This window comes from Rhinopithecus roxellana, chromosome 1, assembly GCF_007565055.1.
Source record: "Rhinopithecus roxellana isolate Shanxi Qingling chromosome 1, ASM756505v1, whole genome shotgun sequence".
Taxonomy (NCBI): domain Eukaryota; kingdom Metazoa; phylum Chordata; class Mammalia; order Primates; family Cercopithecidae; genus Rhinopithecus; species Rhinopithecus roxellana.
The window spans coordinates 128,384,072-128,402,514 of record NC_044549.1 but is presented as its reverse complement, the minus strand read 5'-3'; the positions used below and the strand labels follow the sequence as shown (position 1 = coordinate 128,402,514).

The following is an 18,443-nucleotide window of genomic DNA, read 5'->3' as shown; positions in this document are numbered from 1 at the left end:
GTGTAAAGTCAGCACTTCCATCTGAGGCCACTCTCTAGTTCCCTAAATGCTTAATAGGAACCATCCCCAAAGCCAAATGTCACGTCCTGGATCAAGGTTCTCAGGACAGAGTGTCTCTCTTATTACCATTCAGCTTCCTCCCAACCATTACCATCCCAGCACCCTTAATGTGCTGTCTCCCCTGAAGCCACTCCAGTTGCCAGAATGGCATCATTAGTACTGTATGGCTCTTTAAGATTCAGTAAAGGAAGAGGATGTATGGATCCCTGAGGTACCCCTTAGCTTCAGCAGAACAGTACGGTAGGAAAATTATATTCCTGCTCTTGATGCCTCTTCCCATCCCCTCAACATTCCCATTCCTTTTCGTACACCAGCATTTGGTTCACCCAGGACACCCCATTTAGGGTGCAGCCAATATAGCCATAATAGAAAAGCTTCATTAAGGAATTCAACTCATAATAACAAAAACTCAAAATAGTTTTTGTTTTAATCAATAGCTTTCCCCTTCCCCACTGGGTTGGAGCCTCTTAATAGCACCTTGACCAGATTCCATACATTCCTGTCATTCTCCGTTACTCTGGACTGGTCCCATTGGGTATTTAAAAGCCAGGGTTACTGACATTAAAAGTTCAGTCACAAACAATATTCAAAACATGTTGCACTCACTAACCCTGTGACTTGTAGAAATGAGATCTACTTTTCATATACCTCCCTTTTTGTTCTCTCTTCAAATCCTTTCCCTCTCTTCGGTTCTCTCTAGAATCCCAGTAATTCTCAACCTTGACCGCACACACTGGATTACTTAGGAGTTTTAAAACTACCAATACCAAAGTCCACTCTCAGAGATTTTGATTAAATTGTCCTGGAGGAAGTCCTTGACATCAGGACTTTTTAAAGCTCCCGGGGTGATTCTAATATGAAGCCAAGTCTGAGAGACATTACTGCAGACTCTCACAGACACGAGGAAACTAAGAATCAGAGAAGTTTTGTTGCTTACCCAGCATTACACAGTAGGAAAGTAATAGAGCCAGGTTGGAAATTCAGATCTGACTTTAAAATGACAGCCTCTTCATTATTCTATTTTTACCTGAAGTCGCTTCCTTTTTATAATGGTACCTGTTTAACATGTTCCCTCCCTTAGATAATGCAGCTGCCTTCTACTGAGGAGTTTTAGTGCCTTGATCCATCAATCCACTGACTGATGATGGAGATTTCCAGCTGAGACAGACAGGCAGATAGAGGAAAATTGCCCCTAGCCCCACCCCTACACCAATATAGGCACTGCTTCGTTCAAAGACATACTTTAGATCTGCTATCTACTAGAAAAATCCAGATTTGTGCAGATCACAGTTCCACCCACTCAGCAGCAGCATTTCTCAACTTTCTGTCCCCAAGACCCACTAATCATTTACAGCTTGTTGATGTTTATTTGAACCCAGGGTCAAGGTGAACACCCCCAGTTACACAACAAAAATGTATCAAGGTTTTGTTTAATCAATTGCGTGTGTTTCGGAGAGTCTGCATAAAATTCTCTGCAGTGGCAGATCATAGCAAGGGATGGTTTAACAAAATGAAGACGCTCATTGCAGCACTGCTTTTGATCACACTGCAGGATTCGTGGGCTGTGAGTCCCACCGACTGTAGCGCTATTGAGCCGGAGGCTGAGAAAGCTGTAGACCTGATCAATAAAAGGCGATGGGATGGCTACCTTTTCCAATTGCTGCGGGTTGCTGATGCCCACTTGGACAAAGTGGTGAGGAACTGCCATTGGCAGAGCTGAGTTGGGAGATTATGCATGGGAGCAAATGTGACTCTACCCCCTAGGCTTACTGCTTTGCACAATGAATGGCTTTGGTCAGAGTTTTTTGTTTGGTTTCTGTGGCTACTCTAAATTGTTCTTTTTTCCTTCAAACTAAGATCTGTTATTAGTGTGCCCTTAACTATGATTCGATTTGTGGGTACGTATAAGCGTTTATGCTGAGCCCAGTTATGTGCTAAGTACTGCCAGAGAAACATTAGAATAAACTATGGGCCTTGGCCTCCAGGCAATAATAATATGCTGGCACATACAGGCAAACTTTGTAAGTTACTCGGATAAACTAGAGAGAAGGCAAAGTTTTCTCAACCCTCCTAAGGCTCTTAACTTAGCCTGAAATAAAACTGGTAGACGAGGCCAGGCGCGGTGGCTCACGCCTGTAATCCCAGCACTTTGAGAGGCCAAGGCAGGCAGATCATGAGGTCAGGAGTTCAAGACCAGCCTGGCCAACATGGTGAAACCCTGTCTCTACTAAAAATATGAAAATTAGCTGGGCATGGTGGTGCACGCCTGTAATCCCAGCTACTCAGGAGGCTGAGGCAGAAGAATCGCTTGAACTCGGGAGGCAGAGTTTGCAGTGAGTCGAGATGGTGTCACTGCACTCCAGCCTGGGCAACAGAGCTAGACTCCATCTCAAAAGAAGAAGAAGAAGAAGAAGAAGAAGAAGAAGAAGAAGAAGAAGAAGAAGAAGAAGAAGAAGAAGAAGAAGAAGAAGAAGAAGAAGACATACAACTTTATTTAATCCAAAGTTTATCTGACACAGGAGTCTTCACAAATGAAGACTCAGATATCCAAAGAAACTGGCCACTTGCATACTTAGAATCCACGAAGAGTGTGCAGAATGCAGAAGTGTGGTGGGACAAAAGGCTGTAATCTAAGAGTCATAGACTGAAAGAAGGACCCAACAAGGCCTGTCTGTTTGAGTTCTTCATGGCCTCTCTGTGTGGCATTTCTGGCTCCCAAGTATGAGACAGGATCCCTCTGGAATGCGGATCTGAGGACCTACTATCAAACAGAGTAGGTCAGAGAATTTCTTCATGGCCAGCTCCTACAAAGAAAGATGCAGGGGGAAGGTTAGATTCATATTTTAGGATTTATGGATGCTTTCGGGGAGAGAGATTCTGCTGTCTGTGACCTGACCTGGAGAAGAGAAATTTTAATTTCTATGACTTGCCTTGGGGGAGAAAGCAGAGTAGGAGAACAAAGGGCAGAAGGTCAGACAGATCTTGCTACTGAGGCCCTTCCCATTTCCTTCAGTTCAAAGGACTCAGCATGCCAAAGTACCATACTTTGAGGTACCATGTCCTGAACTCCAACAATAGCCAAGTGGCCAAAGGAGTGGTAAATGTACTCGGGCAGTTTAATGAGGGGAGATCTAGTAAGACTGGATGGGAGGAGGCTTCCACTGTGTAATGATGCATGGGTAGGATTTGAACAGGTCTGGATAAAGGTGTTCCTGGTGAATTCCTGGCACCACCTCTTCTACGTGGGTGTGGAATCAGGAAGAAGGGTGTTAGGGAGCCATTTAATATAAGCAGGAGGGCTTCAGAAGTTCCATGTGGGCTCTGGAGCAGCCATCAGGTGGGAGCCAAGCCTGTGGGCTTGTCTTGAGGTGAAACAAGCTGTCTTCACTTAGATTACACACCTACCTAAACTGGACTAGAGGAGCTGATAGACATTATAGAGAGACATGAAGCCTGCCTCTAAGCTCCCCAGATAACCTACTCTCCCTCTGATGGAAAAACTGAAATTAAGGAGGGCAGACGAGGAGTACTACAGAAAACAATTTACCCTTCTGAAAGCATCAAAGGGCACTCTGGGTTGCAGAGAACAGGTGTGCAGGAGTTTAGGACTCAACCAGTAATTCAGTGACCATTAGTCCCATGTCAGGCTCGTCGACACATATTAGGGTATAGGATGCATCAGCACAGAGCTACCTCTGAGAGCTAGGGTAGAGAGCGGGTGGGTGGGGAGGGGACCTGATGTGCCTGGGGAAACTGAGGCAAGAGACAGGGACATGAAGTAGAAAGCTATTTATGTATTCAGGAATGAAAGAACAAGGGTTAGACCTGGGTAGTGGGAGTCAAGGAAATGAGACTGAGGAATAGACATGAGAGACGTTGACAAGAAAGACCATTCAAGGCCTGGTACTGGATAGCAATAGCAAGGACAAGGAAGACATCTCACAGGTTTACATGTTTTACCCCAGAGTCTAAGGCAATATGTTGTTAGTGGTGGCACTGACAAAGACAAGGGAAGTGGAGAGGCAGCTGGTTTGTAAGGGAAGAGAGAGGGTTTAGCTTTGGGCAAAGTGACATCAAGGCAGAAAATCCCATGATCAGTAATAGAGCTGGGCAAGAGGACACAACTACAAGGACAGATTGGAGGCCCTGATGAGGTTGTCATGACTTACACTTCTAGGCATGTATAGGTGATGACACCTCCACTAAACCACCACTGCCATTTAGTGATCGCTTCTTAAAGTTTATGGGCAGGAGACACATCAGGACCACTTAAAAAGAAGTTTTGGAAATAGCTCATTGAAATTATGTATTGGAATCAATAGATCAAATGACACAAAGGTAGGGCAATTGCAAAGACAGTGAGAGGAATAGGAATTCTGTTTTAGTAATAAATATATAGCTTTAATAAATTTCAAAAAAACCCACCAGGTTTCCATGTGCTACTCACATGTTGCTTTTGGCATTCCTCAGGAAAACGCAACGGTATATTACTTAGCCTTAGATGTGCAAGAATCTGACTGCTTGGTCCTATCCAGGAAACACTGGAATGACTGTGAGCCACCTGATTCCAGACGTCCATCTGAAATAGTAAGTAAAGAGAGCACCTTCGCTCTGCTCTTATCATTCTTATTTTCTATCTACTCTGTTCACTCAGGGCAGCCAATGCCTGGGCTAACACAGTAGAAGAGAAAGGGCAGCTTTTGCCTTGAGATTCACCAAAATGATGTTAACCTTGAGCGATACTCTTGAGAGTCTTTCCTGGGAAACCAGTTCAGGACAACTCAGCAGGGTGTGTGTTCCCATCAAAGAGCATAACCAGCTGTGAGTCCTTTTGGGCAAATCACCTAATAACATCCCTCCACTTCGGTGTTTTTTGACTGTAAAATAAGAAGTGAGTTTAGGAAATCATGGACTCTAAAGGCCTTCCACTCTTGACAGTCTACAGGTATGAGAATCTATGAACTTGTAATTGTGTCCTATGAACAATGGTCCTATTTTCAGGAATGGCCAAAGGGATTACTCGCAGTGAGGAATTGGGTCTTGCTCGGCGCCCACGATATACACTGAGGAATAAGATCTGGCTTTGCATGTGGGAGGTGGGTACTCAAATGCCAGGCTCTCCGACACAGGTGGAGAACATGAAGATGAATAAGCAGAGATTCAAGATTTCACTTCCAGAAAATAAGAGGTTCACACTCCTTGGAGTTTCACCACTTTTTCCCTTGAAAATGTTTGGGGTATGGTCATGATGCTTTAAATAGTTTCTTGCTGGTTCTCCTGAGGATTTTGAGTTCCAACAGGAGGCAGCATACAGACATTGACTAAGAAAATGCGCAGTTTGAGACAAGCTTTGATGAAAGAAATGTGTTTAAATGGACTGTAGGAGGACGCTGCATCACCTTTTTGCTCTTTCACATCCGACCTGAGGAAGGCGGGATGCAGTGACTCAGCAAGTCCTCAAGAACCTCTGTTTTACAGGTGATCGGACAATGTAAGGTAATAGCTACAAGACATTCCCATGAATCTCAGGATCTCAGAGTGATTGACTTTAACTGCACCACAAGTTCTGGTATGGTAATCTGTTAAATTGCTAATTAATTCTTGATTCATGCAAATTCAATCACACAGTGGTATTTGTCTCATCTATGTACATATGTATTCATATATATTCAGATGTATTCATGTACATCTATGATGTACATGAAAGAAAAACCTTCATAGACTTCATTATTATTCATTCTCCAGGTAATAGAAGGGAGACAAGTTTCCCCTGGTACTGGTACACTTTCCTTTAAAGAAATTCAATACACGAAAATAGAGATTTAGGAGAGGTAGGTTAGCATGATTATAGATATAGGCTTTGGAGTCAGACTTGCTTTAGCTTGAGTCATCATCTGGCAGTTGTATAGTCTTGGGAGGAAGTAAAGTCTTGGGACTATGAAGTAAAGATTATGACACTTTCTAGTTAAGACAAAATAATTGACGCTCAAAGAGGTTAAATGACTTGGCCTCGAGAACAAAGCCAAGATATTGTGAAGATGTGACACTATCCCAGGAGTGTTAACTCTAAATTCCATAGCATTTATTTATTTATTTATTTATTTATTTATTTATTTTTTTATTTTTATTTTTGAGACAGAGTGTCACTCTTGTTGCCCAGGCTGAAGTGCAATAGTGTGATCTCGGCTCACTGCAACCTCCGCCTCCCAGGTTCAAGTAATTCTCCTGTCTCAGCCTCCCAGGTCGCTGGGATTACAGGCAGATGCTACCACACCCAACTAATTTTGTATTTTTAGTAGAGATGGAGTTTCTCCGTGTTGGTCAGGCTGGTCTCAAACTCTTGACCTCAGGTGATCTGCCACCTTGGCCTCCCAAAGTGCTGGGATTACAGGTGCGAGCCACCAAGCCCGGCCTCCATACCCTTTTTATTTACATTTTCAGAAAGAATTATCACAGAATTCCTTTTTAAAATAGCAAATCCAAATATGATATTAATACAAAAATGCAAGCTACTGCCACAGGAGGTTGCATTGAAGAAAGGATGATCTGTATCTTCTCCTCTCTCTGAGCAAAACTCTGTGTTAATACTCCATCTTCCTCCTTGGCAACAGCAGGAAGAACTTATTAAAATATTAGTGGCCTGGTGCGGTGGCTCACATCTATAATCCCAGCACTTTGGGAGGCTGAGGCCAGAGGGTCGCTTGAGCCCAGGAGTTTGAGACTAGCCTGGACAATGTGGCTCCACCCCATCTCTATTGTTTAATATATATATTAATATATGTCATATTAATACATAAATATATAATATGTATTATATAATACATAAATATATAATATGTATTATATAATACATAAATACATAATATGTATTATATAACACATAAATATATGATATATTAGATAATATATAAATATATAATAGATATTAGATAATAGATAATATATATTTATATATTAGCAAATGTCATATATATATATATGTTAGCACCTTGTCAGTGGTACTGGTGAAGGCGTCGTGAGTAGGGGTCACAACATAGACATTGGGATCAGAAAGAGTCAAAGGAAGAATCAGCAGTTTAGCTCTGTTGCGAAATGGCTGATTGATCTTGAAGCAGTTACTTAGCTCTTCCAACCCTCAATTTGCCCATCTGTAAAATGAAAGTTACTGTCATTCTTGCCACCAAGCCACCATTAACATTTCCAGCCCTTAACTGTGACACTGCCATCTTCTTTCTCCAGTCTCTTCAGCACTGGCCAATACCAAAGATAGTTCCGTCCTGTTAGATTTCTTTGAGGATACTGAGAGTTACAGAAAGCAAGCCGACAAAGCCCTTGAGAAGTACAAAGAGGAGAATGATGACTTTGCCTCTTTCAGAGTGGACCGAATCGAGAGAGTTGCAAGAGCGGTGAGTCTCCACTAAGGTTCAGCTGGAGTCTGAAGGCCCAGACTCCAAATTGGCAGCAGGAACTGAACGGCACACCCTCTCCACGTGCCTCAATTGACCAGCTGCCTTTTAATTTGTCACTTTTGGGGCCATAAAAGATAGGCAGCAGATATTTTTTAAAATACCGAACAATTGCCTTCCTCAAACACTTTTATTTTTTGAAGGGTGGGTGGGGGAGTGGACATCTGACAGAGAGGACAGAAAATCTAAAGAGGAATCAGGGACAGACAAAAGCATATGAGGGTTGTGTCATTACAAATCATCCAGTACTAACTCTTGTACTATGATGGAAAACTGAAGTTCAGAGAAACTACCTCACAACACCCAGTAATGTGCCTATGGCTAGACAGTTCCCTGCTCGCTCTACAAGGACCCAAGTGCTTTCACCCAGAACTGTCTTGTAGAGCAACTGGTTGACATTTGCTATGCATTCAGAAAATGCAACGTTAAATAGATTGTGTTACATACAAGTAAGGAAATGAGTACTATGCAGTTGCTCAAAGAATGTTTGGACCCATGCGCACTGGAGTTTCAAAACATATTGGTATAGGAAAACACAGGTTATAGAACAGTACTTAGACTATGAACCCATTTATATGAAACACTTAGATCTACCTGTGTATGTGTAACATATCTAGGAAAACACTCAAAGAGGAAACACATCAAATAAATGAGAATGACAACTCTGGGAAGAAGTTGGAGTGCAGGAGGAGTGATTTTTCACACTCTACTTCATCATGTATTTATTACTTGAACCTTTTCAGTGAAATGGTATTCACCTTATCACTTAGGTGACACATTTTTAAAAGGCAGTAACCATTTTAAAAAATTACACATACTGGTGATTTTGAATTCTCATACTGCCTTAAAAAATATTGAATGGTAGTTATAGTTATCTACTGCTTTTTTTCCCTTTTCTTTGTCTGTTCTTGAAACTATTTTGATCCCATCTGTTCTAGAGAGGAGGGGAAGGAACCAGTTACTTCGTGGACTTCTCTGTGCGGAACTGCTCCAGACACTATTTCCCCAGACACCCCAATGTGAGTATAAGAAACAAACCTGCACATTGTGCACATGTACCCTAGAACTTAAAGTATAATAATTAAAAAAAAAAAAGAAATGTCTGTGATCACTGACTAGAGTCACAGAGAAGAAGAAGAAGAAGAAGAAGAAGAAGAAGAAGAAGAAGAAGAAGAAGAAGAAGAAGAAGAAGAAGAAGAAGAAGAAGAAGAAGAAGAAGAAGAAGAAGAAGAAGAAGAGGAGGAGGAGGAGGAGGAGGAGGAGGAGGAGGAGGAGGAGGAGGAGGAGGAGGAGGAGGAGGAGGAGAAAGAGAAGGAGAAGGAGAAGAGGAAGGAGAGGAAGAAAGAGAAAACGAGGAGGAGAAGGAGGAAGAAATGTCTGTGAAATACAAAGTATCATCTGGGATGCACTTAGTACCTGCCAGGCACTCTTCTAAGTGATTTACACACAGGATAACTTTTGTTTTTGAGATGGAATTTCGCTCTTGTTGCCCAGGATGGAGTGCAATGGCGTGATCTCGGCTCACTGCAACCTCCGCCTCCCAGGTTCAGGTGATTCTCCTGCCTCACCCTCCTGAGTAACTGGGATTACAGACATGCACCACCATGCCTGGCTAATTTTTGTATTTTTAGTAGAGATGGGGTTTCACCATGTTGGTCAGGTTGGTCTCAAACTCCTGACCTCAGGTGATCCACCCACTTCGGCCTCTCAAAGTGCTGGGATTACAGGCATCAGCCATCACACCCAGCCTGTGATAATTTATTAACCCTCACACTACCATATGAGATAGATGCTACTTTCTTCCCAAATTAGCAGATAGGGAAACTGAGGCACAGAGAACATAAGCGAACCATAAGAACATGATTTCATAATATACATGATATATATCTAAACTTAAAACTAAGTTGCTAACTCATTAGGATTACAGGCTTAGTTAGAACTATAGCAACTTGTACTAAGGCCCTACACCCAGTGGTTTTATTAATTCCACATCATTGATACTCACGCAATCCCACGCGACAAATAAGGAGGCAACTGAAGCTCAGCAAAGGAAAGCTCTTGCTGATGTTGACAACCAAGCTGAGATTAAAACTTAGTTATTCTTATAGAAAGTTCAGTGGGATTTTTCCTCTAATCATTTACCAATAGATTCCCATGTATCTGCAGGGAGACATTATTAATACTACCTGGCATTTGCATGGTGATCTACAGTTAAAGAAACACCTCCACATCTATTATTATCAGGTCAGAGCCTCGTGAAAATCCTGCTAACAAGGAAAAGCAAGTATCTGCCTACATTTCCCTGTGACAAGGGGAGCTAAAATTAAAACCACTTACCTAAGGGCACTTAGCTAGAGAGTGTTAGGAAATGGAATTTTAATTACGATGTCAAGTCCAGGATTTTTCTGAGGTTTAACAGCACATTCTCAAGAAGTCAGGAAACAACAGGTGTTGGAGAGGATGTGGAGAAATAGGAACACTTTTACACTGTTGGTGGGATTGTAAACTAGTTCAACCATTATGGAAAACAGTATGGCAATTCCTCAAGGATCTAGAACTAGATGTACCATATGACCCAGCCATCCCACTACTGGGTATATACCCAAAGGATTATAAATTATTCTACTACAAAGACACATGCACACATATGTTTATTGCAGCACTATTCACAATAGCAAAGACTTGGAATCAACCCAAATGTCCATTTGTGACAGACTGGATTAAGAAAATGTGGCACATATACACCATGGAATACTATGCAGCCATAAAAAAGGATGAGTTTGCGTCCTTTGTAGGGACATGGATGCAGCTGGAAACCATCATTCTTAGCAAACTATCACAAGAAGAGAAAACCAAACACCGCATGTTCTCACTCATAGGTGGGAACTGAACAATGAGATCACTTGGACTCGGGAAGGGGATCATCACACACTGGGGCCTATCATGGGGAGGGGGAAGGAGGGAGGGATTGCATTGGGGAGTTATACATGATATAAATGATGAATTGATGGGTGCTGACGAGTTGGTGGGTGCAGCACACCAACATGGCATAAGTATGCATATGTAACAAACCTGCACGTTATGCACATGTACCCTAGAACTTAAAATATAATAAAAAAAAAACAAACAAACAAACAAAAAAAAACAGCACATTCTCCCTGGTCAAAAGGGAGAAACCATCCATTAGTACCTTTGTTAGCTGTTCTAATATCCAAACTGAACCAGGTCTAGGATCCTTCTTAGTGGCCACCAGAAAAGACACCTCTCTCCCTTATTCCTATGGTCAAGAAACCCTTTTGGTATGGATAATGTAACCCCAGACCTGATGCATCAGAGCTGAAGAAGAGACTCAGGAGTAAGTGTTTTACACCATCCTCTCATTTAATTAAGTCCTCCCACAACCTGTGAATACATAGTATTATCCCCATTTTACAATGGCTGACTTCCAGAAATCTTTTGTAACTTTCCCAAACTCAGACAACTAGGAAATGGAGAAGCCAGGATTAATATAGGTCTCTCTGATTCCCAAACTGTACTCAGAACCCTGGTGCTTAGCAATTTCTTCTAGCAGACAGCCGTCCTCCTGTCCTAGTCGATCTTTCACAGGTGAGTTTAGGAGCTGGAGCACAGGAGTGCCATCCAGTTGTAGCCCTCATACTTGAGTGGAGTCAGCAGACACTTGCCTTAACAATGTCCACGAAAACCCATCTTTATGCCGTACAGATTCCCTCCTGTCCAACACTTTCCTCCAAGGGACTCGCTGAAGTTGTAAAAGTCCCTCTTTGGCACCATTCCTCATTGTCCTAGGCACAGGCAACTGAGGTCTCCAGGGCAGAAGGGTTGGCCTAAAGGCAAGGCAGCAATGATGTGGTCTTCCTCACCACCACCCTTGGGAAGCCCAGTGCTGGTGCCTGCTCATGAAAAAAACACAGCAACTTGAGTGATACCCTTCGCCATCTGCACTTCCCCCAAAGCTTGATGAGGAAAGATTGCTGAACAACTGGTGGGGCTATCTGATCATGTTACCCTGATTTTTCTGAAGCACTTCTTCCTTTTCTGAATGTCTGGAAGCTAACTCCGGCTTGTCATCTTCACACCACCTGGACACACACACTAACAGGCTCCTCATTCTTTTGTAGGTCTTTGGATTCTGCAGAGCAGATTTGTTCTATGATGTAGAAGCCTTGGACTTGGAAAGCCCGAAAGACCTTTTCATAAACTGCGAAGTCTTCGACCCTCAGGTGGGTTGTCTAAGCAGACTTTGTCGTGGCAGTGCCAGATTAAGTGACATATGTACACAAATAGTGTTGTTGGTTCCTAAAGCTCTATGTATGGGTGTGTGTGTGTGTGTGTGAGAGAGAGAGAGAGAGAGAGAGAGAGAGAGAGAGAGAGAGAGAGAGAGAGAGAGAGAGAGAGAGACACAGACAGACATGCAAGAAAAGATACAGAGAGTACCCCACAACTGGGGAAAGGAGTGCAATTGCCAGCTTACACAAAAAGTATGAAAACTTTTCCAAGAATTGGAGAGGGGTAACAATTGGCAGAAAATTAAAATCATGTCCAATTCAACCAAACTTGAATGAATTTGAAAATGCTCCTTGTAGTCGGGACTCTGACGCTGAGACTTAGTCATACCTAAGCTTGTATTATTGGGCACGGAATCTAAGGGGAATAAATTAGCCTCAAATTTATTATGTAAATGTATATAAAATGAGATGCAAAACCATATTTTGCATCTGTCTCAGAAATCTTTTTTCTATTTTTACGTGAGTACAAAGATTTGCTTCATGAAATTTTTCATATCAGAAACAAAACTGAAAATAATCCAAACATCCAATCCCAAATTTAAAAAAAAGAAAAAGAAACAAAGGGCAGGATTGTCGCCACGAACATGGCTCTGTCTTTTTTTTTTTTTCTGAGACGGAGTCTCGCTCTTGTTGGCCAGGCTGGGGTGCAATGGTGCCATCTCAGCTCATCGCAACCTCCGCCTCCTGGGTTTAAGCGATTCTCCTACCTCAGCCTCCTGAGTAGCTGGGATTACGGGCATGCAACACCACGCCTGGCTAATTTTGCATTTTTAGTAGAGACGGGGTTTCTGCATGTTGGCCAGGCTGGTCTCAAACTCCCAACCTCAGGTGATCCACCTCCCTCGGCCTCCCAAAGTTCTGGGATTGCAGACGTGAGCCACCACGCCCAGCCTCTGTAGCTATTTTTTAAAAATTAAACTCGGAACAGGGAAGAGAGAGAAGAGGTCAAGTGTTCAGCCTTTAGGAGTAAGGGACATTGATACCGTCAAGTCTCAGTTAAGAATATCAGTTATAAGGCACTAGTTTTCTAGTGTTGGTCTACAGATGGGTGCCAGGTGATAATATTGTTTCACCACTCTGTGTAGTAAAAATGAAAAAAAAATAAAGGTAATGGAGTTTTTTATATTTAACATTTATCCATCTAAAGGACAATCCTTTACTCTGATATTGTGTTTCTGGCTCTTTTTTTTTTTTTTTTTTTTCTTTTTTTAATCAAAATTTCCTTCCAGGCTAGGCATGGTGGCTCACACCTGCAATCCCAGCACTTTGAGGCTGGGATGGGTGGATCACTTGAAACAAGGAATTGAACATGGTAAAACCCATCTCTACTAAAAATACACAAATTAGGAGCCTGGGCAACAGAGCGAGACTCTGTCTCAAAAAAAGGAAAAACAAATTAGGTGGGCATGGTGGCTTGGGCCTGTGGTCCCAGCTACATGGGAGGCTGAGGTAAGAGAATTGCTTGAACCTGAGAGGTGGACGTTGCAATGAGCAGAGATCGCACCACTGCACTCCAGACTGGGTGACAGAGTGAGACTCAGTCTTAGAAAAAAAAGTCGTTTCTTTTGTGAAACAATAATAGTGGTAAATGATACTTATATTTATATTTTAAATATCAACTGGGCTAGATAACAATTTGAGAATCCTTTTTTGTAATCCTTTTAAAATTGATTTGTGGAATCTATGATCTGGGAGTCATTGGTGTAAATCGAGTCAAGTATCTAACATCTTCTTTTATGTTCCATGACGATAGGCACTTTTCTGTGTCCTTTTCCAGGAACATGGGAACATCAATGGTGTACCGCCTCATTTGAGACATCCCTTCCACTGGGGTGGGCATGAGCATTCTTCTACCACCACCAAGTCTCCACTCAAGCCCCATGGATCCAGAGATCATCGTCATCCCCACGAGCCACACGAACATGGACGCCCACCTCCTCCAGATGAAAGAGATCACTTACATGGACCCCCACTTCCACAAGGCACTCCTCCACTATTGCCCATGTCCTGCTCAAGATGTCATCATGCCACTTTTGGCACGAATGGGGCCCAAATACATCCTCATAATAATAATTCCAGTGACCTCCATCCTCATAAGCATCATTCCCATGAACACCATCCTCATGGACACCATCCCCATGCACACCATCCTCACGAACACGGTACCCATAGACAGCATCCCCATGGACACCATCCCCCTGGACACCATCCCCACAGGCACCATCCCCATGGACACCATCCCCATGGACACCATCCCCACTGCCATGATTTCCAAGATTATGGACCTTGTGACCCACCACCCCATAACCAATGTCACCATTGCCATGGCCACGGCCCACCACCTGGGCACTTAAGAAGACGAGGCCCAGGTAAAGGACATCGACCCTTCCATTGCAGACAAACTGGATCTGTGTACCGACTCCCTTCTCTAAGGAAAGGTGAGGTGCTGCCACTTCCTGAAGCCAATTTTCCCAGTTTCCCATTGCCGCACCACAAACACCCTCTAAAGCCAGACATTCAGCCCTTTCCTCAGTCAGCCTCTGAATTATGTCCAGGGAAGTTCAAGAGTGAGTTTCCACAAGTTTCCACGTTTTTCACACACTCACTTCCAAAATAAAATGTGATTCCTTTGAAGAGGAAAATGAATTATACCTTTTAGAATCATAAATAAAATGACCAGTAATTTTGAAAATTACAGTTCTTTTCTACTTGCTTTCATACTGGAGATGCAGCAAAATGTGAATGGGAAAAGAGATGGCTTGAGAAGAAAGATCAAATGGAAAGGAGAGGAAAGAACTCAGTGCTGCCAATTAGTAGTTAATTCTGTCACTCACCACTACAACACCTGAGGCGAATCTATGCCACTCAGAATCTCCTTTCCTGGACTTAACTCTAATTCTAGAGTCTCTGTTACTGCTTGGGCTATACCTGGGCATACCAATAAAGTATGGTATTGAAACTATTATTATTATTTATTTCATTTTATTTTCTAAGTTCCAGGGCACATGTGCAGGGTGTGCAGGTTTGTTATATAGGTAAATGCATGCCATGGTGGCTTGCTGCACCTATCAACCCATCACCTAGGTATTAAGCCCAGCATGCTTTAGTTCTTTTTCTGAGTGCTCTCCTGCTTCCCACCCTCTCCCTATTTATTATTATTAAAGTGACCTAAATTCTCTCCTAGTGATTATTACTAGGCATCTAAATTTTCTTTTGGACAAATAAGTTCTAAATTCAGTCATGAAGCAAACAAACTTCTGGTTATAAATTGCAAAGAAGCTTGCTAACATGAATCATGACCATAAATTCAGGTGCACAAGAAATGTCACTTTATGCTCAGAACAAATTAATTTCTATTTGAGAATGCCATTCTACTGGCTTACTGGGAAATTTAACACTGGTCCTTCCTGGAGTTCCCTTGCCCTACCCTGCTACTTTCCACACAAAGTTGGCCACAGTTCTAGAATCTTACACAGTGCCAAGCTGTCCAGGTGGTGGGAAACAGGGTAGTGACTATCCCTCAGCCAGGGTGACTGTTGGACCAATGATCATCATCATGAGTGATAGCCATCATGCTCAGGGATAGTCACGACCCTGTTCACATCACTCTTTCAGTCTGATTTATTTGCTACTTCTCTAGCGAACTGTAAATGCAGGAGTGTCTGTACACTAGCAATGGACATGACTGCCAAGGTATGGCATATGGTTACTCTCTCCCTGGGATCTTGCTGTCTTCCCAGCTGCATGCCCAGAAAGCACTCTTCTTCCTATACCTTCTCCCTCAGCTAAGGACTCTCTTGCTAGTCTCAGGTAAGTTCACTTTGTCTATTTTTAGGGCCAGAAGACTCTTTTTCCACTCTGTACTCCTCTTTGTCTTTCCTCCTCAAATCAGGACTTAATCATTTGAACAAACTAAAAGAATTCAGATTCTGTCTATCTTCCAACTACAATAGTGATACTCAAAGTATTTCATAACCAACGTGACCCAAGCACTGACCAATCAGACCAGAAACAACAACCTATCAGAAGAGTCATCATCCATAAACAACCCACGTGACCACACCAGCAGCTGCAGCTGAATGTGGCCCTGCAGAATCACTTTCCTCCTGGAGGCATGAACACCAGGTCAGTTGCTTGAACAGGGAGAGGAGAAAGATGAGACCCATGGAGGGCAAAAGATACAGAGGTTAATAACTCAGGATGTATCCTCCCGCAGAAGCACTGGAGTAGGGTTCAATAATTTATAAAGTATTTTTGTAAACATTGCTTGAGTTAATGAAAATATTCCTTGGAATACAGAGGAGTTGAAGCTCTCAATTCATTTCAGTTAAGTGCATTCTTCTTATGCACACCCGATACTGCAGGGGAATAATGGGATAAGAAACCATTCCCACCCTGAGACGGTACATTCTACTAGAGGTTTTAAACAACACACCATGCTTTTTTAGACTTCTTTTTTTTCCCCCCCCAGAGTCTTGCTCTGTCACCCAGGCTGGAGTGCAGTGGCACAATCTCAGCTCACTGCAATCTCCGCCTCCTGGGTTCAAGCGATTCCCCTGCCTCAGCCTCCCGAGCAGCTGGGACTACAGGTGCCTGCCACCATGCTCGGCTAATTTTTGCATTTTTAGTAGAGATGGGGTTTCACCATATTGGCCAGGATGGTCTTGAACTCCTGACTTCATGATCCACCTGCCTCAGCCTGACAAAGTGCTGGGATTACAGACGTGAGCCAATGCCCTCAGCTGCTTTTCTAGGCTTCTTATGTCATCCCAGCTAAAAAGTGTATCAATTTTTGTTTACAAATATTTCATAAACTTTCAAAGGTGATGTTCACAGAAGCAATATAATTAATGCCTCTTAAAAGTCTAAAGTCCAAACTCCTCATTCTTCTCCAGGAAAGCTCTCCCACTTCCTAATATCAGCCTTTCTGTCAGTGGCGATACCATTCTTAAAATCCTTCAGGCTAGAAATGTTTATTGATTTTCCCTTTTTCTTCATCCCCAATTTATGCTATAACAGAAAACACTTTGTCTGCTTTGTTCATTAAAGCACTTGCCACACACTAAGGGTTTAAGAAATGTTTGTATAATGAGTGGGTACATTAAGCATTTACTATGAGTCTGAACATATGGCTGATCACAGTGGCTCATGCCTATAATCCCAGCACTTTGGGAGGCTGAAGCAGGTGGATCACTGGTAAACATGGTAAAACCCCATCTCTACCAAAAAATACAAAAATTACCTGGGCATGGTGGCTCACGCCTGTATGGAGGCTGAGGTGGGAGAAATACTTGAATCTGGGAGGTGGAGATTGCAGTGAACCAAGATCCCATGACTGCACTTCAACCTGGGCAACAGAGCGAGACCTTGTCTCCAAATAAATTAATAATAAAAATAAAAATTAAGATGTTTAATACGTTTTGGAACTTAATCTTTACCAACAACTCTCTCATACAGAAAATATCATTGTATCAGAATAGGCCAGTTGCTGGAACAAACTCAGTGGCCTAATGATGGAGAATTTGATTTCTCTCTCATGTTACAGGTCAATATGGGTTATCAGCAGATGGCCATCCAAACGGTGATTCAGGGTGCCAGGCTCCTTTTGTCTGGGGGATCTGCTCTCCCCTTGGCCTCAGAATTGTCTCTTGGATCCTCTGCATCCAGCCAACATGGGGAGAGAGTGGAGGATCATAAAAGTGGTTTCTGTGGGTCAGGCCTGGAAGGCGTATGCATGATTCATGCTCACATTTCACTGGCTAGAACTCAGTCATATGGCCACATCATATGCAAGGGAGATGGGGAAATGAAGTCTGCCTGTACTCCAAGGAGGAAAGGGACATAGGTAGGGAAAATGGGCTGTACAATCACCATTTCTTAGGGAAAGAAGAGAACCAAAGAGGTTGAATTACTTGCTTAGGATCTTACAGTCAGTAAACATGGGACTGGGATTAGAACTTTGATTGGCCTCCACCAAAGCCACATGCTGTCTTCTTGATGACACTGCCGGCAATGATGCCCGGGCCTGTTTCTGAGTCTTCACTGCAAACACTTGCTGGTCAGCCGTGACCATTCTGGTCTACTTCCCCCAGACTCTGCTCCCTTATGCATTTCTTCATCCTCCCAGCATTCAGTTTCCACATCTCTGCTTCTCCTCCTTCCTCTCAACCTAAGAACTTCACAAAATCTCTTCCATTTTTCATATTTTCCACACAATTCCCCATTAAAATCTGCCTTCTCCCATGACTATGCACTTGAACCTATTTCAGTCAGGCAGGTATCTTAGACACCTTTGTTGCGGGAGGTCAGGGACCCCGAATGGAGGGACTGGCTGAAGCCGTGGCAGAAGAACATGAATTGTGAAGATTTCATGGACATCTATTAGTTCCCCAAATTAATACTTTTATAATTTCTTATGCCTGTCTTTACTGCAATCTCTGAACATAAATTGTGAAGATTTTATGGACACTTATCACTTCCCTAATCAATACCCTTGTGATTTCCTATGCCTGTCTTTACTTTAATCTCCTAATGTCATCATCTTTGTAAGCTGAAGAGGATGTATATCGCCTCAGGACCCTTTGATGATTGCATTAACTGCACAAATTGT

At 42.7% G+C, this 18,443-nt stretch overlaps 1 protein-coding gene across 1 annotated transcript; it reads left to right on the top strand.

Annotated features, from left to right (window-relative positions):
• The first annotated feature begins 1,496 nt into the window (after nucleotides 1-1,496).
• On the top strand, nucleotides 1,497-14,795 carry HRG (histidine rich glycoprotein). Its single transcript, XM_010376615.1, has 7 exons — nucleotides 1,497-1,753; nucleotides 4,531-4,647; nucleotides 5,539-5,629; nucleotides 7,300-7,466; nucleotides 8,465-8,545; nucleotides 11,666-11,767; nucleotides 13,611-14,795. Exons 1-7 carry the CDS (start codon nucleotides 1,571-1,573, stop codon nucleotides 14,448-14,450), a joined length of 1,581 nt encoding a protein of 526 aa, XP_010374917.1. The 5' UTR covers nucleotides 1,497-1,570; the 3' UTR covers nucleotides 14,451-14,795.
• The last annotated feature ends 3,648 nt before the right edge of the window (nucleotides 14,796-18,443 follow it).

Bases quoted from the DNA above. Each gene is read 5' to 3' on its own strand.
- HRG (XM_010376615.1), top strand. From the start codon at position 1,571: ATGAAGACGCTCATTGCAGCACTGCTTTTGATCACACTGCAGGATTCG. The intron at 1,754-4,530 runs GTGAGGAACTGC...GGCATTCCTCAG, and splicing joins ATGCCCACTTGGACAAAGTG to GAAAACGCAACGGTATATTA. The intron at 5,630-7,299 runs GTATGGTAATCT...TTCTTTCTCCAG, and splicing joins TAACTGCACCACAAGTTCTG to TCTCTTCAGCACTGGCCAAT.